The sequence below is a fragment of the Lutra lutra genome, chromosome 13 (genome assembly GCF_902655055.1).
Source record: "Lutra lutra chromosome 13, mLutLut1.2, whole genome shotgun sequence".
Taxonomy (NCBI): Eukaryota; Metazoa; Chordata; class Mammalia; order Carnivora; family Mustelidae; genus Lutra; species Lutra lutra.
In genome coordinates, this window is record NC_062290.1 from 63,137,767 (window position 1) to 63,160,601 (window position 22,835).

At 46.2% G+C, this 22,835-nt stretch overlaps 1 protein-coding gene and 1 non-coding gene across 2 annotated transcripts in view; one reads left to right on the forward strand and one right to left on the reverse strand.

Moving 5' to 3' along the window:
* The window catches only part of GALNT12 (polypeptide N-acetylgalactosaminyltransferase 12), a 40,024-nt gene extending 27,426 nt beyond the window's left edge, over nt 1-12,598 (forward strand). The window contains 5 exon segments of the mRNA XM_047700722.1: nt 519-695; nt 2,970-3,101; nt 8,905-9,018; nt 10,026-10,172; nt 12,175-12,598. Of these exon segments, the coding sequence (XP_047556678.1) occupies nt 519-695; nt 2,970-3,101; nt 8,905-9,018; nt 10,026-10,172; nt 12,175-12,315 (711 nt within the window). The 3' untranslated portion in view covers nt 12,316-12,598.
* Nucleotides 6,341-6,446, reverse strand: LOC125084157 (U6 spliceosomal RNA). The gene has a single exon (XR_007122514.1). It is a non-coding gene; the product is annotated as a U6 spliceosomal RNA (small nuclear RNA).
* Nucleotides 12,599-22,835: the final 10,237 nt, after the last annotated feature.

The window sequence follows — 22,835 nt, forward strand, 5'->3', positions numbered from 1 at the left end:
CCCAACCATCTGCCCCCGGCATGAAAAGCTCTCAGACAAGGCAGCCTGGTCAGGTGTTGGGTGTGCTTTTAATGGTCTTTCTGCCTCTTCCCTAGGTGTCAGGCTGCTCTGCCTACCTCTAGAAGTTCTTCCTTTCTCCCTTCCAAACCTCTCTTCTTACTTGCTGCTTTCCTATCTTCTGAGGCTAGGAGACCAGGTAAAGAGCTTGTGTTTTACATGATGAGTAAATGGGTTCCTGGTGAGGTCAGATATGGGGGCTCCTTGGGTCAAGTGCATGAGCTTTAGTGCATGGACTGCAGGGTCTCGCTTCTGATGGTTTATTCATCTTCGGGGCTATGTTCTTGCTCTTTGACTGTGTTCTGCATGTGCTGGGGAGGTGGCCTCCTGTCCCGTAGAGGGTGAGGCCCTGGCTGTGTTCATCGTGATGTCTATGTGCCCGGCCTCCTGGCTGCGGGCATTGTGGACCCACAGCACGTTCCCCCACTCACCTGCCGGCCTCCTCCCTGCTCTGTGCACAGATCTGGCAGTGCGGTGGGACCCTGGAGACACACCCCTGCTCACACGTTGGCCACGTTTTCCCCAAGCAAGCTCCCTACTCCCGCAACAAGGCTCTGGCCAACTGCGTCCGAGCCGCCGAAGTGTGGATGGATGAATTTAAAGAGCTCTACTACCATCGCAACCCGCACGCCCGCTTGGTGAGTTCCCCGGCCCACCTGCAGCCACCACCTACCCCCACCCCCCCGCTGGCCGTTTCCAAACCAAAGCAGCCGATTCTGGCTTCCCCGCCCCCAGCGAACTGGTTCCAGAAATAGAGACTAACTCAAGCACCCATGATACAAGTCTGGGAACCCCTTATTCCTCCCACTTAGAATAATACCGACTGCTGCTTCTCATTAGTCACAGTAATGATGGTCTGTGCTGTCATCACCAACCCTGATTTCCAGACTACTGAACCACACTGCTCCTGGGGGACTGCGGGGCTAGGTTCCCTCATGCCTCCCGTGGCCTGACGTTTTTGCCAGCTGATCAACACCTAACTTGGTTTCATGTGTATTTCTGTTGAAAGACATTATGATGTACATATTGTCGATTCTTTATACCAGACTCATGGCCAACAGCACTGTAACACGTGCCCAAGTGAAGCCCATCCCACCCATGTAATTTCTCTGTCAGGCCCAGCATGGCCTTCTTGAACCTAGGAATGCTAGCCAGCCTTCCAGCATGGTGCTTGGGGGTGCTTTTGAACAGTGATGTCACCAACACAGAGAAGCAAAACCTTGAAAATGTGGCACTAGGCAAGCCAGATCCCAAACAGGACACTTGTTGACAGTATGGGAACTGAGACGTGACCTCAGCTAGGAGCGTCCTGTGGGGTGACTATGATTTCTGGCCACTCTGCTCATGTCTGCGAGTGATGGAGAAGGTGTGGAACCACAAAGACATTTCAGCGAGTAAGTCGACGGCCTCTACACGGGCCAGCTCTCTACAGACCCCGGCACAGGGTACCCACCTGTGTCAGCATAACTCAGAGGGCTGCTTGGCAAGATGAGATGTGCTGTAAACACTCTCGATTCTGGCCACTTGAGGAAAATCTCTTCTTCTGAATCCTTAGCGAGCCCTTCATGATAGCTGTGAAATTCTCATTTTTTAGATGACAGAGGGAAGCTCAGAGAGCTTGCCCAAGGCCTTGTGGGTGATGCAGACAGGTGTGTGCATCTGGGGTGTGTGCCCTCCCATGGATCCCTCTCCCTGCTCTGCTGAGCCCTGTGAAGCTGCCCTGACCTCCCCCTTGGCCCTTCTCCGCCTCTGGACGCCAGGGTCACGGCTTCCTCCGTCCTGCCACAGCCACAGGATGGAAACATCAGCTCCTTTCTCTAACCCAGGCTGGAAGCCCCACTTCCCTCTTCCTGAGGATTTCCAAGGAATAACATAGGGTCACGGCCTATGCCTTTGGTCTGGATGCCTGGGACCCAGCATTAAAATGGGCATCTGGTTGAAGGGGAGGACCCCATGACTCACCAAAGAAAGAACTGCTGGGAAATAAGTAAAAATATGAAATTTTACTCAGCCAGTTTTCTGTCATTACCATTTTGCTCTCTAGCTTGTCACATTTTGATACTCTAGCATCATGAGGCAGGGACAGTAACATGTCAGCCCTCGGCTTTGTGCCTCTGGCTGTGCTAAGTAGACACTTGCTTTTATTCAGTTACAGGGAAGTTCTCAATCCTTGGTCTGGTGCAGAAAACTGACCTCCCGCCAGTATTTATCATCGTGGAGCTTTGCGCTCGCCACTCCAAGTATATGTTCCAACGTCAGTATGTTGAGCACACGAGGTCTTTGAGCGTGATGACATCGAGGATGCTTGACCTGTGTTTGAAAGTGCACTCTCAGGGGCGCCTGGGTGGCTCAGTGGGTTAAAGCCTCTACCTTTGGCTCGGGTCATGATCCCAGTGTCCTGGGATCGAGCCCTGCATCAGGCTCTCTGCTCAGTAGGGAGCCTGCTTCCTCCTCTCTCTCTGCCTGCCTCTCGGCCTGCTTGTGATCTCTGTCTGTCAAATGAATAAATAAAATCTCTAAAAAAAAAAAAAAGAAAGTGCACACTCAGGGATCCGTCGTTCAGAAGGTCCTGGTGGATGTGCTCTACAGATGGTCGCTGGTCTGGGATCACACGCTCACCGACGTGCAGGCCCGGGACCCAGTGCGGCCCCAGGACCCTGCGGCTCCCCGACTTCATCACCAGGTGCTTTGTGTTGTGTAGCTGGCTGAGCCTCCCTGAAGCGAGGACCCCCGAGAAGGCAGTCGTTTGTGTGACCGTGTCGGCTGCTGGGGAGTGGCAGCTGTGTCTGAGGCTGGTCTGAGCCTCTGAGCCTGTGCGGGGCCTGGCGCTCCGCAGGTGCTCAGTGCTGCTGAGGAAGGAGTGTCCGTGGAGAGGGGGCCACAGGGACTCACTGTCTTTGCTGTTTTCTCAGGAACCCTTTGGGGATGTGACAGAGAGGAAGCAGCTCCGTGCAAAGCTCCAGTGTAAGGACTTCAGGTGGTTCTTGGAGAACGTGTACCCAGAACTGCACGTGCCTGAGGACCGGCCTGGCTTCTTCGGGATGGTGAGTGAGCATGTGGCGGGCTGGGAGTTTCCTGATCAACAAATCCTGGCTAAGAAAGGCCCCTTTATGGGGACTGCTGGCCTTCCTCTCCTTCCCTCCCCTCCTGCATTCAGGCACTATCTTTCATTCTCCCCATCTCTGGGCCTCGGGTCCAGAATGTCAGTACTAGAAGCCACCTCCAAACTGGTGAGTATAAGCCTCCCATTTTATAGATGAGGAGACTGAGGCTCACTTAGTGCTTCCATGTCCAGTGTCAGTCACCTCGCTTCAGTCTTCAGTGGCTGGACCAGTTAATAATTCCCTACTCAGGGATTCATAAAGGCAGTGATGGAGGGAGATGCATCACTTCTGTTATTTTAAAGAACCTGAAAGAAATGTTTCTGGGATGAAGTCAACTAAAATGTCCAGTGCCTTTGGCTTTTGGGAGGAAATATCTCTACTTAGGGAGGTCTCCTGTGTCATGTTGATCAGAAGTGCCTGTGTTCTATTCTGGAAGTCTTTGATAAATGCAAAGCAGGACACCCTATGACCAATCTTATCTTAGACAAATCTAATCTTAGACAAAATAAGAAAGAATATCCAGCAAAAAAAAGCTATTCTCTTCAACAAATGGTGTTGGAAAAATTGGACAGCCACATGCAAAAGAATGAAACTGGACCATTTTCCTATACCATACGTAAAGATAAACTCAAAATGGATGAAAGACCTCAATGTGAGACAGGAATCCATCAAAATCCTAGGAAACAACAAGTGTTGGCGAGGATGTGGAGAAAGGGGATCCCTCCTACACTGTTGGTGGGCGTGCAAGCTTGTGCAGCCGCTCTGGAAAACATATGGAGGTTCCTCAAAAAGTTAAAAACAGGGGCGCCTGGGGGTGCCTGGGTGGCTCAGTGGGTTAAAGCCTCTGCCTTTGGCTCAGGTCATGATCCCAGGGTCCTGGGATCAAGCTCCGCATCAGGCTTTGCTCCGTGGGGAGCCTGCTTCCTCTCTCTCTCTGCCTGCCTCTCTGCCTACTTGTGATCTCTGTCTGTCAAATAAATAAATAAAATCTTTAAAAAAAAAAAAAAACAGGGGTGCCTGGGTAGCTCAGTGGGTTAAAGCCTCTGCCTTCGGCTCGGGTCATGATCTCAGGGTCCTGGGATCGAGCCCCATTGGGCTCTCTGCTCAGCAGGGAGCCTGCTTCCTCCTCTCTCTCTGCCTACTTGTGATCACTGTCTATTAAATAAATAAAATATTAAAAAAAAAATTAAAAACAGAGCTATGACCCAGCAATTGCACTACTATTTATCCAAAGGATACAAACATAGTGATTCGAAGGGGCACATGTCCACAAAACAGCAGCAATGTCCACAACAGCCAAACTATGGAAAGAGCCCAGATGTCCATTGATAGCTGAATGGATAAAGCAGATGTGGTGTGTACATATATATATTGATTGGAATATTACTTGGCCATCAAAAAGAGTGAAATCTTGACTTCTGCAATGAATTAGAAGGTATTAAGTTAAGTGAAATAAGTTAATCAGAGAAAGACAATTATATCATTTCACTCATATGTGGAATTTAAGAAACAAGATGAACATGGGGAAGAAAAGGAAAAATAAAGTAAGATGAAAACAGAAAGGGAGGCAAACTGTAAGAGACTCTTAACTCGAGGAAACAAACTGCGGGTTGCTGGAGGAGAGGAGGGTTGGGGGATGGGACTGCTGGGTGATGGACATAAAGAAGGGCACATGATAGGGGCGCCTGGGTGGCTCAGTGGGTTAGGCCACTGCCTTCGGCTCAGGTCATGATCCCAGGTCCTGGGTTCAAGCCCCACATCGGGCTTTCTGCTCAGCGGGGAGCCTGCTTCCTCCTCTCTCTCTGCCTGCCTCTCTGCCTACTTGTGATTTCTCTCTGTCAAATAAATAAATAAAATCTTAAAAAAAAAAAAAAGAAGGGCACATGATATAATGAGCACTGGGTCTTATATGAGACTGATGAATCACTAAATTCTACCTCTGAAACTAAAAAGAGAGAGAGATAGAATTGCAGGCACATTGCATGGAACGTGAGTTCTCTGTGACTGTGAACTAAATCAGAACCAATTACATCTTCAGTCACCTAAAAAACATAAAAGTGAACAACTATCTCCCTAATAGGTGGGGTCTCTTGACTGTTTTTAAATCTCTGGCTCTTTTGATGAAATTTTCATTCACCCAACGTATTTGTATTTCTCAAGAGTGTCTGTAACTTTCAGAATACCCCAACTTTAATATTTACATGGAGTTTACCCTGTGCTAGGCACTGCTCTGGGCATCGGGGTTTGATGGTGGAAGGACAACCACTATCCCACCTTCAAGAAGTGTATTGTCTATGAGGGAGGTGGAAATTAAATAAATAATCACACACAAAAAATAAATACAGAGCAGGCCATTTATGCATTAAATTCTATTTTCATTGTGAAAATGTCCAAGCAGAGAGCATGGTGTAAGGAACTCTGTCCTGAAGAATCTAGAATCATCATGATTTCGCCCCTCCTGCTTTCTGGCTCCTCTGCTCCCTCCTCTCACAATTTTTCTTTGCTCAGGCACACCCTGGGCATCATGTCATCTCAGTCCTGGTCACTGTCACATGCATGTCTGTGTGGATATGATCTCACACAACCACAGACCATTATCACACCCAATCTGAGGAGCAATCATTTCTTCATTTCCTTTCCTATCAAGCCCTTATCAGATTCCCCCTATTTTTCACATCTTTCTCGGGATAGTTGACTTGTTCTGATGGGGATCAAACCCGGTCTACCCATTGTGTTTGGCTGCCATGTCTTTCCTCCCAGGACTCTTTGAGCTAAGGCAGACCTCTTCCCTTTCTTCCCCTCCTTTAGCTGATAACTGTTAAAACAAAACAAAACAAAAAAAACGACCAGCATCTGTTGTCCTGTAGAAAGTCTCACCCTTGGGGTTACCTCATTATCTCCCTGTGGGTCTTAAATGGTGCCTCTCTCACCCACCCTTCTTAAACTAGAAATGAGGTCTAAGCCTTGACTGGAGTGGGAATCGACCTTTTATGGCAAGGACACTTCCTGGATGCACTTGGGTTCCAACTGCGTCAACAGCGGGAGCACCTCACCTCTGGTCTCCTGCCTCTAGTGACAAGGGAGCCTCTCCCGGACCAGCTGCTCTCAGGGGCCATTCAGCCTTCTGTCTCATGTTTCTGGTGGCTGTTGACAATCATGGCCTAGGCTCATATTTCTTCTTAAATATGAAGGTTTCACAAATTTGCTTGTCATCCTTAAGCAGGGCCCACCCTGATCTTCTCCACATCGTTCTAATTTTAGCATATGTGCTGCACAAGCTAGCCCTAGACCCGTATTTCAAATGGCATTGCCAATCAGGGCTTTTTCTAGTGCTTTCGTTCCTTCTGCACCATGAGCCGAGATTCTTCTGTAAAGAAGAGTGTTCCCTCACTAACCAGGAAAGTTTGGTATCTACGAAATTTAGAGTTCATTCAGAAAAGGCGTAACCCATTTTTCAGTCTTTCTCTTTATTTGCCTGTTTTCAGGGTAAGAGTTGGTGCTCCAGTTTGCTCCGCTTGGGGCGGAATGGGTTGTTTTTGTTTGTTTGTTGACTCATTTGCATTTTGGCTTTTTTTTCTTGAGCAACATTGTAAACCAACGGGCTTTTATATAGCCAATGTGCTTCAGTCAATTAGTCTGGTGTGTGTGTGAGTGTGTGTGTGTTTTCTTTTAACTGCTCAGGTTGCCTGTCTTTGGCTAGTGAGAATCTCTTTATTTTGGCTTCTAGGATCTTGTCCCCTTCTGTTGGCTTGATCACCTCCTTGATTCTGGCCACACTTGTCTTCTCCATCTGCTGCCATCCTTCCTAGAAGCCCCAACACTTTCTGTGGGGGGCAGTGGTCGGAGCCCACAGTCTGGATGCCAGTGATGGTCTTTGTCTCTAGATCACACACCACAACCGAAACCCAATGCTAGCCACATAAGTAATGGGACATTTTTTAGTGGCCATGTTTTTAAAAAAGGAGCAAGTAAAGTTTATAATATATTTTAATTCAGTATACCCCCAATATTATTAGCTTTAACACTTGTTTTCACACTGAGTCTTGAAATCTGCTGTGTATTTTATCTTTATAGTGTGTCTCAGTGTGGACTTAGCCCCGTCAGGTGCCCTGGGCCGCGTGCTGCCAGTGGGTACCATGTGGGACAGCCCAGCACTATAGCTTTTCAGTAGGCAGAGAAAGGAAATGTGTATTTTTGAGAAACAAATTGTGAGCTCATACTGATATCTCAAATTCAAATGTAATCTTACAGGATTTTTTTCTTCTTTGATATTACACTTGTATTTCTTCTTCTTTTTTAAGATTTTATTTATTTATTTGACAGAGAGAGAGAGAGCGCGTGAGCACAAGCAGGGAGAGGGGCAGAGAGAGAGGGAGAAGCAGGCTCCCCACTGAGCAGGGACCGTGATGTGGGGCTCAATCCCAGGACCCTGAGATCATGACCTGAGGCTTAACCCTCTGAGCCACCCAGGCGCCCCTATGTTAAACTTTTATTTAAAGTAGTTTCAAAATAATAACACACTGACCGTGTGATACTGAATGAGGTTTAAGATTTCTTTGCAGATCTATTTGTTTGTAGAATATAGTTCACTAAGGAAATGTAATCAAATATGAGATAGTCTAAAAAAATGGTATGTTCTAAAGTCACTTAATATCATTTTTTCTGTGTCTCACCAACAGGATACAGCTGGCTTATTTAATCTCAGTTTTAATCATTAGAGGCTCCCCCCAACCTCCTTTAGTGTTTTTGTAGTTTCTTCCAAATCTTTCTGAACATAGGGAATTCATTTGAGGTCAAGGTCCTTTGGTGGTCAAGACATAGCTAGATGACATTTGAACCCTTCCAATTCTAAGATGCTCTGATTATTCTAAACATCTCCTATTCCCAGATTCCTTCACAAAGCAAAGAGACTCCAAGAACACGGAAGTCTGTGACTTACGAGCTGGTGGATTGTGGAAACTTCTTTCTATATGTCTTATCTTCAGAAACAGCCTAGTCAAGGGTGGACAAGGGCCAGGGCAGGGGTGGGGTTCACAAGGAGTTCATTGAGGGGTCTTTGAACTCTCCAGAAAGGGGTTTAGAAAGGTGCGTGTCTTTCCCTAGAGGCTCCTGAAAGGGAAGGGGGAGCTTGGTTTTTTGCTCTTAGAATGTTTGAAGGGTTTTAGATCTAAGAGGTATCTTAGAGATGACATTAGATAGACAGCATCGAGTGATGGAGAGAGCACTGGACTTGGGAGCTGAGGTCCTGGATTCAGACTCGGGTGTCTATACTTGCGTGACTTTGGGCAAGTCATCGGCTCTGTATTATGCTGTTTCTTGTAGCCTAGAATCTTGCGCTTCTAATCTGGGGGCTGGTGAGTCCCTCAATCAGGGTATCTTTTTGCAGATGCATTCTTGCAGGAGTCCTTGGTACATGTGTGAGGCAACAACCCAGCTATGCTTGGACTAGTGTAGCAATAAGGCTGCACTAACAAGAACTGGAGAGATAGGAGCTTTCAGGCCATAAAGAGTTAAACTGTCTGCAACTCAGATCTAGCATCTTAAAACGGGAGTTATGCTTCTTGCCTATGACATAGAATGGGAAGGCACTTTCAGACCTCAAAATGTCAGGGGCTCTTCCCATTAAATCCGGTTCTCGAGGCAGACACTGCTTTCTAATGGAGTCATTACCCTCAGAACCTTGGGTGGGATCTGTTGTTGCATATAAATCTGGACCAAAATGCCACCTTTGTGTTTTGTTTAGCTACAGAACAAAGGACTGAAAGACTACTGCTTTGACTATAACCCTCCCAACGAAAACCAGATCATGGGACACCAGGTCCTTCTATATCTCTGTCATGGAATGGGTCAGAACCAGGTAGGTGCTGCTTCTGTCTAGCTGGACATCCCAGGGCCAGTGGGCAGCAGACAGCAGGAGGCGCTGTGCTCAAGGGACTCTTGGTATGAATCTCTCCGTTTTATAAAAATTAAAAGTTTGATAACAAAGATCAGAGTGAAAAAATAAATAAATAAAATAAAAAATTAAACATTTGATTTTTTTGCATGATCCAGGTAATATATGCTTATTGCAGAATATTTGAAAAACACACACAAAAAAAACCCCCAAAAACAAATAACCCAACCCAGAAGCAGTAAGTGAATGACAGGACCCAGCAACCGCCATTAGAATGAAGACATATTTACTTCCCATCTCTTTGGATGCAAGGCCTTTAGATTATTGTTTGAAATAGTTATTATCATCATGTCTATGTGTTTTCTATCTCATTATTTCCACTTACTTTATCATACTTTTCTTGTGTTACTAGACATCCTTTGAGAATATCATTCCCAAGGGCCTCTTGATAACCCTTCATGCGGGTAGATTACTATTTAGTTATACCTGAGTCCCTGCCTGCCTATCTTTGTGGTTGTAAGTGCTCCTGCCACTAACTTCTTGTCAGAAAAAAAAAAAAAAAAAAAAAGGAAAAAAAAAAAAACCCCAACAGATCTGCATTTCGGATGAGTTCCTTAGAATTAATGCTTAAATGGAATTACACGTTTTGATGCATGGTGCCACACAAAGGAGTGTTTAGAGTAACTACCAGGGCCCAGGGCAGGGCTGTCTGGGTGACGTCTGAGTTTCAGGGTGGGCAGGTGGAGACTGGGAAGGTGTGTGGCCTGGACCAGGATCCCAGCCCAAGCAGGCAGATACACCAGCAGGGCGGGGCCTGTGGAGGATGGAGGAGATGAGGTGTCAGACATCTGGAGACGAAGTGGTGGGATTAGAATTTCTTCCAACCTGGAGTCCCCCCAGGTTCTAGCCCAGTGATCTCCCTCCTTCCACATCAGACAGTGACTTGTGCATGTTGGCTGCTCCGTTTTTAGTTCTTCGAGTACACGTCCCAGAAGGAAATACGCTATAACACCCACCAGCCAGAGGCCTGCATTGCCGTGGAGGCAGGAACGGACATTCTCACCATGCATCTCTGCCAGGACACTGTCCCGGAGAATCAGAAGTTCATCTTGCAGGAGGTAAGCAAGCTGTCTCCTGCCTTCCTTGCTGTCAGTCCGGGGCTGCCGATGGGGGGAGTAGAGGGAGAGTTCTCCCACCTAGTCCTCGCGGGTCTCAGGGGGGCAGCCACATCCGGAGACTGAGGGCTTCCCTCAAACTACTGGCAGTGTGGTGGGGGTCTGGCATTCAGCGTCAGCACCCATCATCAGTAGCATTATGGCTCCCCTCTAGTCGTCCTGCCCTCCTCCAACCTGTGGCCATGGCCATGGAAAGAGGAGCTGTGCAAACACAGTCGAAGATGAAATGGGGTTTAAATGAGTAGAACAAATAGCAAAGCGTAAGGGTGTGAGGTTAGGTTAGACCCAGGTAGAAGCTACTCCATGTCTTTAAGCCTCATTTTCCCCAGCTGTAGAATGGGAACCATAACAGTGGACCAGATGTATGGCAAAAATAGTCCTTGGAAACCATGAAGTTCTACAGAAATCAGCTATTACTTATAGGATAAGAATGAACATTAAGAAACACAGGATAAGAAAACACCCCTCGGGGGGAGTTGGCGCTCCTTCAGAATAGTTACTGGGGGCTGGGAACTGGGTATTATTTCAGGCCTGAAACGCACCAGCCACACTGCACAGCTGCAACGGGACCCGTGAATCAGTCAAATCCTTTGAGTCATGAAAAAGCACTTGAGGGAATAAATCCAAAGCAAATAATTCAAAAGAAAAAAATCAGTTCTCTTTTATCTCCATGGGAAGCTTTCATTCCCAGCCTGACCCCAGGGATGGAAAGATTGGTCTCTGTTGCTTATAAATGGGTTAATTCTAGGTATGATTAGAAGGTGGAATCCATTTTCCCGTGGACAATATTATGATTAGCAGTGAAATCTGCAGGCTCCCTAGACAAGCCCTGCGCCGTGGCGCTTATAAAAAATAAGACAGAAGACACCCCCGGTCTGTGGTTCTCTACAGCGCCTGCCCCCGCCTCCTCCTCTTCTCTCTTCTAACTGGAACCTGTTTGTAAGCCCTCAAGGAAGAGTCCTGCAAGCGAGAAATCATAAAATTGGTTTGAAATGTCATTACAATGTTATCTTAAATTTCAGTGACCATTTAAGGAAAAAATAAGTTTCCTTAGAAGGGTGGGAGAAGAGCGGCTATATTTAATCATTTCCTTTCCTGGTGCTCTGAGGGCAACTTGGGAGCTCTCTTAAGGGTTTTAAAGGTGAATATTTTTTGCGATTCTTCTTCATATAATTCTATTTCCAAGGTTGGTCTTTCCCTAGAACAGATATGCCACTTGTTCCGCCCTTCTGGTCCTCAGACACGATGATGTTCCCCTGGGCTGTACAGTTTATGATGGAGAGAGGTGGAGGGAAAAAACAAACTCCAGGGCCAGAGGAGAGGCTTGCTGAACTAACTCAGCAACAGCTGGGAAAAAGAAGAGAATGAGGGAAGCATTAAAGAGGACCATGATTTTTGGGGCTGGGGAAGTGGTCATGGTCCTGTAGAACCGATGTCTTCACAGGTGACTTACCCTCTCATCCAGCTGTTCTCTGGCTGAGCTGGGATTACAGCCAAGGTTCCTGAGTCTGCCTTTAAAAACCTAAGAGAAAGAGATCGCCAGGGATGGAATTAGTTGACCCGAGGGACGTGAAAGAGGTTAATAAGGGATCTTTGATCCTGATTTCCCTGAAGGAAAAGAATAGCGGGTAGGGAAGGAGGCAGGGAGTCTGATAGATCCCTAGAGCGGCCAGCAGGTGGCACCACCGGCCCTGATGGTGGAGTTGTGGACCCTGGTGCCAAGCTTCCGGGTACGGGGGATCCACACCTGTCCACACCTGGTCCTTCCTGTGCGCACACAGTCCCCCGTTGCCTTAGCACAGGGCAGACACTCCATGCTCAGTAACTGCTTCTGGAATGATAAAAAGTCCCCTGAGCTCTGAAGAATACACTGTAAGGAAAAAGATATTTTCTGGGGAATTATTTGGGTTTCTTTTAAATATCCGTAGTTTATCATCTCTTGTAGGATGGTTCTTTATTCCACATGCAGTCCAATAAGTGTGTTCAGGCTGAGAGGAAGGCGTTCAGTGACAGTTTTGTACCCCTCTTGCGGGACTGCACCGACTCAGAACATCAGAAATGGCTCTTCAAGGAACACATGGGATAAACTGTCACTGTATGAGGAGCTCATGGAAGGAGCAGGAAGGCCCTGGACTGTGCCCGACAGAGACTGAGCTATATCCAGTGACAGATCCGCCCCCAAGCCAGCTGCTGTCCTTTGATAAGGAAGTCACTTTACAACCTGTGCAGGTGATGTTGGATTTGATAAGCTTTGTACTGATTTTGAAAACCTCAAAATTGCTCCCATATACCCTATTTTCAAAGGGTAGTCATAAATTGTTAACTCTTGGTATTCAGAGAATTAAAACCTTTAAGTATTTTTCTATCAAGATGTGTGTTCTACTGTCATGCCTTTCTATTACAATCCCTAGCAAAAAGGTGAAGGTTCTATTTTTGGTGTTTGCAGGGATTACCAACCATTAAGATGTTTGCATGGATGGAAATCAGACTCATGCAGTGTGCTCTACGTAAACTGACAACACCTCAGACATTGGGTTAGTTTTTCTCAGTGTAGACAGATGAACACTAGGATTGTTGTGTTGATGATCACCCAGAACAACTCCAGCTGTCCTGGCTACCATCAATCTGATGCCACTCTGAACTTCGGTTTCTTCTTCTGTAGAATGAGAATAATGAAACCAAGCATGGAGGGGAGTCTCGAGAATGAAATCACAGAGCAGATGTGGGGTTAGTTCAGTCCCGGGCATGTAGTACGGGCTCATTAAATTTCTAGTTTCATAAATAACATGTTCTAATATGTGAAGCACAATAAATTCATCAGTGGGTGTTCATCCAAAAATAAATACTAAGTAATCTGGTTATTTTATCTTTATGGGATTAAATAGCCCATCGGGAGGCGGGACTGTGGTATGAACTCCTTCCAGCACAGCTCAGTTCTCTTGTAAATGGTTAAAGCGAGAACTTTTATGTTCTCCATCTTTTCCCCTTTCTGTGTGTCCATCTGAGCTGGATGAAGGGGTGTCAGCCCCCTCCCCCCACCGCCGGGGCATGGGAGGCAGTTTAGGCAGATGTAAAACAGATGCTGACCAAGTCCATAGGGAGTGAGAAGAGGTGTTTGTGCGCGTTCACAGGCCACTGCCATGAATCCGCTTGGCTTGTGAGTCATCCCTCTTACTCCTGCAATCAACTGACACGTGGTCATTTTTTAGGGTAGAGAACTAATAAGACATTTCTTAGGGTGTCAAGGGAAATATTTTTATGGACTGGGAGGCAATTTACATTTTGAGGAACACTCCCCTTCTCCGAGGGTTGGGGAGTCTGAGCCTGGGTATCTCTCTCTGGCCCACTGGAAGGTGTGAGTTGGCCCCCAGCCCCAGGACGTGGAGCCAGGAGCCCGTCGGCCAGCCTTAGCTAAGCCGTGGTTCGTCATCCCACCTTCCAGGACTCATTTCCTCATCTGCGTCACGGGGATAAGAATGTCTTTCAGAATGTTGATTTCTTAACTGCATTTTTTCGTCACCCTAAGGATTACAGTATGCTTCCTGAATTTATCACACTGTTTTTCAGCGGAGTATCGAGTGAATTCCAGTAAAATCTGGCAAGTTTGTATTAGTGTAGCTCTCTTTCCTACCCCCTCCTCTGGGCTATTGTGGGTGTACATGTATGTTATAAACTCAATTGAATGGTATAAATTATTACTTTAAATCATTTTAATTATTAAAAGAGTAACAGGAGAGAAAAAGCATATATAGGTGTGTGTATAAATGTGTGTGTGACACACACAGTCTGTTATATTTACCCACGTCTGCATCATTTCCACGCTGTTCCGTACGTCCTGTGACTTGGAGTCCCCTCTGGTGTCATCTTCTTTCAGCGTAAAGACTTTCTGGCATTTCATCTAGGATGGGTCTGTTAGCAACACAATCTCAGTTTTTATTTATTTGGGAATGTTTCTATTCTACCTTCAGTTTTTTGGAAGATAGCCTGGTTGAATAGAAAATGCTAATTGACAGGGACACACACACCCCCCCCCCCCCCGCCACCTTCAGCTCTATGAATCTGAGATCACACCCCCTTAGTGTCACCTTTGTTTTGAGTGAGAGCTTATCTGATAATCATTGGGTTACCTGTATGTGGTGAGCGGTTTTTCTCTTGCTGCTTTTGAGATTTTTCTCTTAGACCTTAAATTCTCTTTCTCTTCAATCTGTCTCTGGCTTTCAGCAGTTTAACATATGTCTAGATGTGGTCTGTGTTTATCATACTTAGGGTTTGTTGAGCGTTGGAGAATGTTAATGTTTTTAAAATCAGTTTGGGAAGGTCTACGGCCATTATTTCTTCATTATTTTTCCTGCCCCTCGGTCCTTCAAGTTGGATAACGTCTATCTGCCTTCTCTAAGTTCATCTCTCTTCTTCTGCCGTCTCAAACCTGCTGCTGAGCTTATAGTCACTTTACGTCGGTTATTAGACTTCTCACCGCTGAATACCTATTTGGTTCTTTCCATAGTACCCGTCTCTGTGTTTGAAATTAGATTCATTATCACAAGCACATTTTCATTTAGTTGTTTGAATATAGTTTTTAAAAATTCTTTGAATATATTTGTAATAACTGCTTTGAAGCCTTTGTACCATAGCAGTTTAAAACATTAAAGACATCATCTTACAGTCTCTGTAGGTCCGATCTGGGGCATGGCTTCACTAGTGTCTCTGCTCAGGGGCTCCCAAGTCTGCAGTGAGGGGTCCACCTGGGCTGTGATCTCTTCTGAGACTCAGGGTCCTCCTCCAAGCCCCCTGGCTGTTGGTGGTATTCGATTCCCTGGGACCACAGAACAGAGGACCTCAGCTCTAAAAGGTCACTGTCTGCTCCCTGCCATCTGGCCCTCTCCACAACGTGATAGTTTGCTTCTCGAGGGCCAGTGGGAGAGTGCCTGTTGCTGATTCTTGGCTCTTTTTAGGGCTCACTTGATTAGGTCACGCTGACCCAGGATAATCTCCTAACTCAAAAGTCATCTGACTCGACATGAATTTCTTCAGGGCAGCGGTATCCCGTCACATTCCCAGGTCCTGCCCCCACTCCAGGAGGGGGGAGGAGACTGTCCAGAGCATGTTCACCAGGAGGCAGGAAACTTGGAGCTTATCTAAAATTCATAGCCTGTCCTCTGGCCCCCAAGTAGTTTATGCCCCTTCCATGTGAAATATATATTCACTCCTTCCCCGGGCTCCTGAGTCTCATCTCACTACAGTATGAGTTCAGAGCCCCAAATTGCATCATCTGAATCTAAAACTCATCAGCTGAAAGTTCAAAACCTAAGTCAGGTCCTGGTCCAGATGAGGCTTCTGGGTGTCCCCCAACAGGTGTGGCAGCCATGACACAGTTCCCCTCCAGCCACGGGCCTGATAAGCCAAGGGGACAGGTTCTTAGCCCTGCCGTGGCCAGCACACGGAAGTGGGAAGCTGGTTACAGACATTATATCTCAGACAGGGGGAAATGAAGGTTAGAAGGAGCCATGGGTCTGTAAGACTTTTAAAATTGAGCTAGATAATGCGAAAATTCTCACCAAAATACTAGCCAGTAGGATCCAACAGTACATTAAAAGGATTATTCACCATGACCAAGTGGGTTTTATTACTGGGCTGCATGGTTGGTTCAACATTCGCAAATCAATCACTGTGATACAACACATTAATAAAAGAAAGAACAAGCGCTTTATAATAACTCTCAATAGATGCTGAAAAAGCATTTATCAGGGGTGCCTGGGTGGCTCAGTGGGCTAAGCCTCTGCCTTCGGCTCAGGTCATGATCTCAGGGTCCTGGGATAGAGCCTTGCATCGGGCTCTCTGCTCGGCAGGGAGCCTGCTTCCTCCTCTCTCTGCCTGCCTCTCTGCCTACTTGTGATCTCTGTCTGTCAAATAAATAAATAAAATCTTAAAAAAAAAAGCATTTAACAAAGTACAGCATCCTTTCTTGATCAGAACTCTTCACAGTGTAGGGATAGAGGGTACGTACCTCAATATCATCAAAGCCATCTATGAAAAACCCACAGTGAATATCATTCTCAATGGGGAAAAACTGAGAGTTTTTCCCGTAAGGTCAGGAACACGGAAGGGATGTCCACTATCACCACTGCTATTCAACATAGTACTAGAAGTCCTAGCCTCAGCAATCAGACAACAAAAAGAAATAAAAGGCATATGAATCGGCAAAGAAGTCAAACTCTTACTCTTTGCAGATAATATGATACTTTATGTGGAAAACCCAAAAGACCCCACCCCAAAACTCCTAGAACTCATACAGGAATTCAGTAAAGTGTCAGGATATAAAATTAATGCATAGAAATCTGTTGCATTTCTATGCACCAACAGTAAGACAGAAGAAAGAGAAATTAGAGTCAATCCCATTTAAAATTGCTCCCAAACCCATAAGATACCTAGGAGTAAATCTAACCAAAGAGGCAAAGAATCTTTACTCAGAAAACTATAGAATACTCATGAAAGAAATTGAGGAAGACACAAAGAAATGGAAACGTTCCATGCTCCTGGATTGGAAGAACAAATACTGTGACAATGTCTATGCTACCTAAAGCAATCTACACATTTAGTGAAATCCCTATAAAAATGCCAACAATTTTTTTTCAAAGAAACGGAACAAATAATCCTAAAATTTATATGGAGCCAGAAAAGACCCTGAATAGCCAGAGGAATGTTGAGAAAGAAAGCCAAAGTTGGTGGCATCACAATTCCAGACATTAAGCTCTATTACAAAGCTGTAATCATCAAGACAGTATGGTACTGGCACAAAAACAGACACATAGATCAATGGAACAGAATAGAGAGCCCAGAAATGGACCCTCAACTCTATGGTCAACTAATCTTCAACAAAGCAGGAAAGAATGTCCAATGGAAAAAAGACAGTCTTTTCAACAAACGGTGCTGGGAAAATTGGACAGCCACATGCAGAAAAATGAAACTGCACCATTTCCTTACACTACACACAAAAATGCACTCAAAATGGATGAAAGACCTCCATATGAGACAGGAATCCATCAAAATCCTTGAGGAGAACCTAGGCAGCAACCTCTTCAACCTCAGCCACAACTTCTTCCTAGAAACATCGCCTAAGGCAAGGGAAGCAAGGGCAAAAATGAACCATTGGGACTTCATCAAGATCAAAGTCTTTTGCATAGCAAAGCAAACAGTCAACAAAATCTAAAGACAACTGACAGAATGGGAGAAGATATTTGCAAATGACATATCAGATAAAGGGCTAGTATCCAAAATCTATAAAGAACTTATCAAACTCAACACCCAAAGAACAAATATTCCAATCAAGAAATGGGCAGAAGGGGTGCCTGGGTGGGTTAAAGCCTCTGCCTTTGGCTCAGGTCATGATCTCAGGGTCCTGGGATCAAGCCCTGCATCAGACTCTCTGCTCCATAGGGAGTCTGCTTCCTTCTCTCTCTCTCTGCCTGCCTCTTTGCCTACTTGTGATCTCTGTCATATAAATAAATAAAATAAATAAAATCTTAAAAAAAAAAAAAAAGAAGACATCCAGATGGCCAACAGACACATGAAAAAGTGCTCAACATAACTCGGCATCAGGGAAATACAAATCACAACCACAGTGAGATACCACCTCACACCAGTCAAAATGGCTAAAATGAACAAGTCAGGAAATGACAGATATTGGTGAGGATGCAGAGAAAGAGGAACCCTCCTACACTGTTGGTGGGCATGCAAGCTGGTGCAGGCACTCTGGAAAACAGTATGGAGGTTCTTCAAAAATTTGAAAACAGAGCTACCCCACGACCCAGCAATGTAGTGATCTGAAGGGGCACATGCACCCAAATGTTTATAGCAGCAATGTCCACAATAGCCAAACTATGGGAAGAACCTAGATGTCCATCAACAGATGAATGGATAAAGAAGATCTGGTGCAAGTGTGCGCGCGCGCGCACACACACACACACACACACACACACACACACACACAATGGAATATTAGGCAGCCATCAAAAGAAATGCAATCTTGCCATTTGCAACGACATGGATGGAACTAGAGGGTACTATGCTGAGCAAAATAAGTCGATCAGAGAAAGACAATTATCATATGATCTCTCTGATATGAGAAATTGGAGAGACAGGGTAGGGGGTTTTGGGGCCAGGGAAGGAAAAAAATGAAACAAGATGGGATCAGGAGGGAGACAAACTATAAGAGACTCTTAATCTCACAAACAAATGGAGGGTTGCTGGGGGGTGAGGGGTAGGGAGAGGGTGGTTGGGTTATGGACATTGGGGAGGGTATGTGCTATGGTGAGTGCTGTGAAATGTGTAGGCCTGATAATTCACAGACCTGTACCCCTGGGGAAAATAATACATTATCTGCGAATAAAAATAATTTTTAAAAATTGAGCCAGGTAAATGTTTTGCTTCTCTGGATTCAGTTTCAAGACCTGGGGAGAATCCTCTGGAATTCTTGCCTCTTTCTTCTGGGCACACAGCTCCCAACTCTTGCCTTCCTCCCTTTTTAATGAAAGGTAACATGGTTGCAGTGGAGGAGTTTTACCAAAGTGCTCCCCCGCTGTGGAATTTTGGGGGGTCCAAGAGTCTCATTTTGTACTCTCACTGTCCCTTTTTAGTCCAAGCTGGCAGGATTTCTGCTGAAATAATTTTCTCAGAACTTCGGGCATCTTGTATGAGTTCACTGCTTTTCACACACTAGACAGAAGCCACATGCACAGATCTCTGTTTTCCTCTGCAAGCTTTCCAGGAACCCCTGGCTCAGTTGAGAAGACCTTTGAGGTGCCCACACCCGTAATCTCTTGAAAGGGCCTTTGGTGGGGCTGAACGTCCTGACCTTTCGATCGCTTTGAGGTTCTAGCAAAAGGTGGTACAGTCACACGCTCAGCCTTCTCTCTGGGCCACACGTTCTGCAGCCCTTCTGAGTTTTAGCATCTTTTGCCATCGGAAGAGACCGAGAATTTTAATCCTACTTCATTCTTGCGTCACTCTATTTCTCTTTCTTCTCTTGGGTTCTACTCTGAGCAGCAGGAAGAGAACAGGCAGCACCTTCAGGACTGCCTGGAAGTCTTCGCTATGTAACAGGTTCATCCCTTAGCAATTCTACATACCTGCGGGGAGTTTTGCTAAGCTTTCTGCTACATATAACAAGGGTCCCCTCGTTCCTGTTTCCAATAACGTCCTCACTCTCTTCTAATCAATCCTAATGCTTCACCAACAGTGTCCTCAACATCCGTATTTCTACAGTCTGCTCAAGGAAATTTAGCCTTTCCTATCACGTTCTGCAAATTCCCTCCAACTTTCTCCCGCTGTTCGTTGCCAAAGCTGGACCCCCATGCAAGGTATTTGTTACAATGGCATCTCACTTCCAGGTACCAAAATCCGCTGTGTAACAGATCACCAGAGACTTAGTGGCTTACGATAGCCCTTATTTACCTGTGGGTCATTAGCCTGGTTGTCACTTGGCTGGGTTCTCTGCTCGGAGCTCATGGGCTCAAATCAAGCTGTCGGAGGGGGTTGCTGTCTCTCCCGAGGCCTGGGGTCTTCTTCTAAGCCCACTCTTTGTGGGCAGAATTTGGGTCTTTGTGGTCACAGGACTGAGATCCTCAGCCCCTAGAGGTCATTTGCTGAGAGATTTTCCGGCAGCCTCTGAAGAAGTCAGACACCCTGTCGTGATGGGGCCAGGTGGCTAGGACTGAGACTGAGCAGCTGAGGACTGAGCCTCTGGGAGCTCAGAGGGGCAGAGTTCATATTAAATTTCTAGAAGCATGCTCCTCAGTGGGATTAGCACCCCAATGACAATGTAGATAATGCAGGTACATCTGAAAAATCAATTTCAGGGATGCCATTCTTGTGATCAGAGGCCTACTTACCATTCAAGAAGGCTTCTTCCTGGGGAACCTGCATGGCTCAGTCAGTTAAGCCTCTGCCTTCAGCTGAGGTGTGATCCCAAGGTCCTGAGATTGAGCCCCACATTGGGCTCCCTGCTCAACGGGGAACCTGCTTCTCTCTCTCCCTCTACCCCTCCCCCAGCTTGTACTCTTGCTCTATCTCAAATAAAGAAAGTTTCCTTTTTGAAAACTTATAAAAATTCCCCAGAAACTAAACCTTCATCATGTGAAGAGCTTCTTAGATATCAGCTGGGAAGGGTTTGTTTTATTTATATGCATCAATTTTGAATTTCCTTACAGATTGAGTGTGTGTTAAACTTACATTACTTGCACCAACTAGCTTCCTTTTTCCCTCCTGTGAAAGCAGTGCTTCTCACACTTGAACGGGCACAGGGTCCCTTGGCGTCTAGTTAAGAGCCTGATGCATGTTTACTAGGTCTGGGATGGGCCTTGAGAGTCTGCATTTCTCCGAGTTCCCAGATGATGCCAGTGCTGCTGGTCTGTGGGCCATATTTTGAGTAGCCGGATATCCAACTGAGAAAAAGGAGAGAAGAAAGCTCCAGGTTGGCTAGCTACCAGTGTCTTACCCTCACACACACGCCAGATGGTGTTGTCAGCTCAGGAAACGTAACAGGGCTTTCTCTGTGGCCCAGTCTATTGGTCTAAACCATCCTCCACATCCTGGGTCCTCAGGAGGCAGAGCTGGAAGGCACCCAGAGATCACCCCCTGCCCAACATAGCTGATGGGGGAACTGAGGCCAGGGAGGAAGGGGGTTTGGCCGAGGTCACACTGCAAGTTAGGGACAGCATTTTCTTTGTCAATCCCTGTCATTCCATCTGGCCACCCATATTCTAAATTTGTTTTGGGTGTGTTTTCCTTGAAGTGTTCAGCTGGGACTCTTTTTAAAAAAACATTATATCTTCAAAAACTGGCCTTGCCATATTCTGTTAAATTATAAAATAAAATGAGTTACCAATCTTCATAGAGAGTTCTAAAGACCTTGCCACATGGCTCGTCACAATATTTATTTAACAAGTAGGGCTGGAAATACTGGCCTCCTCAGTCTCCTGATGTCTGTGAGCGTTAGTACGCTACACACTAAATCTCTCACACTTCTACACAACTTTAGAGTTTTGTTTTCAAGGGTTTTATTTTGTTTGATCTTATGAAGTCAACCGGATGAGTGTGGCTATCTCCTGTTGCTACAGCTGTTGCTGCTAATAATAATAATAATTATTATGATTATGATTATTCCATGAGTTGGGCAGTGCTCTAGGCATTCCTGTACATGATCTAATTTAATTCTCAAAACAGCCAGTGGGGAAGGTGTTAGTCCTCCCCTCCCCATCCTCCACCGCCCCCAACCTCAGGTGGGAACACTGAGCCTCATAGAGAGGAGGGAACTTGTCTAAGGTCACACAGCTAGTGGATGGCGGTTCTGGGATCTGAATGCAGACGGTCTTAGGCCAGATCTCAGCGATAAGGGCTCTGTCCCTCTGTCTCCTGGAGGGTGGGGGACAACCAGCCCAAATCTGCAGCCCATACTACCCCCCACCCCCCTCCCCCGCCATGCCCCTTCACTCTTGATCTGGTTACGCCACACTGCCATTTATGGCCCGAGGATGACTGAGTCTGTCCCACTTGGAGAGCTCAGGAGGTCACAGTGGATGCCTGTCTCTGGGCAAACTCATTTCTTTCAAAAGCACCACGTCTGGGAGCAGAACCAAGTACAGAGTGGCCAAGGGTTCTGGCCTGCTCTTTCATGGGCAGCTGTCCAGGGACCATCCCTTCTTGCCCACCCCCAAAGCCTGCCCTCTGTCTTCTCCAGACGAGGCAGGAATGGGAAGGCAGGATTTGGGAGGTATCTCTGAAGCTTCTCCCTTGAGATTCTCACTGTGGAGCAGGGAGACCTGAGCAGTCCATGGCCAGGTCAACTGTGATGACTCCGTCCAGCACCAATCTGCCTTCAGAGAGTCTCAGACCCATGGGATGGAGACTTTTGTCCCATCTGCTGTGTCATTATTCCTCTGTGAATCATCTTGAACCTTCTTTTATGAGGCAAGGGTCAATGGAACTGATTGCTCATTAGAATTAAGATGGTTATTTTAGTATCTCAAAAAGAAATTGCCAGAGGGGTGTGTCTATTGGACAGCTCTGGTTATTAACTCAAGAGTGATTGCACAACAGAACTGGAGTCTCATTGGCAACTGTCAGAAAAGGAGGCAAACTACTGGGTTATGGGATTTGAAGGGACTTTAGAAGTCATAGGTTCAACTCACTCATGATGCAGGATTCCCTCCTGGTCCCCAGTCTGTGGTCAGCGACCCTAGCTTGTCCACTGCCACTGGGAGGGAGGCTCCTCCCTTTCCAGGCGGTCTGTTCTGTTCTCTAATGGCTCTTGAAGCTGAAATCCGTCTCCCTGAAGTTTCCCATATTGCTCTGGATCCTCTAGGAGGCCACCCAGAGTGTCTGCTCTCTTTGTCCCTCGGAGATTAGGGGAGAGAGAAGATGCATCTGAGTCTTCTCTGCTCCAGGCCAGCCAGCCTCATTTCTTCAAACCATTCTGATGGGATGTGGTTTTCACTGGAGTTCTGGGAGCAGAGCAGAGAGATGTTTGCAGCTTTAAATCTGCTTCATTTAACCAAAAGTCAAGAGTCCATTCTCCATTGCTGCAGGCTAGCTTAGGCTAGCTTAGGCTGC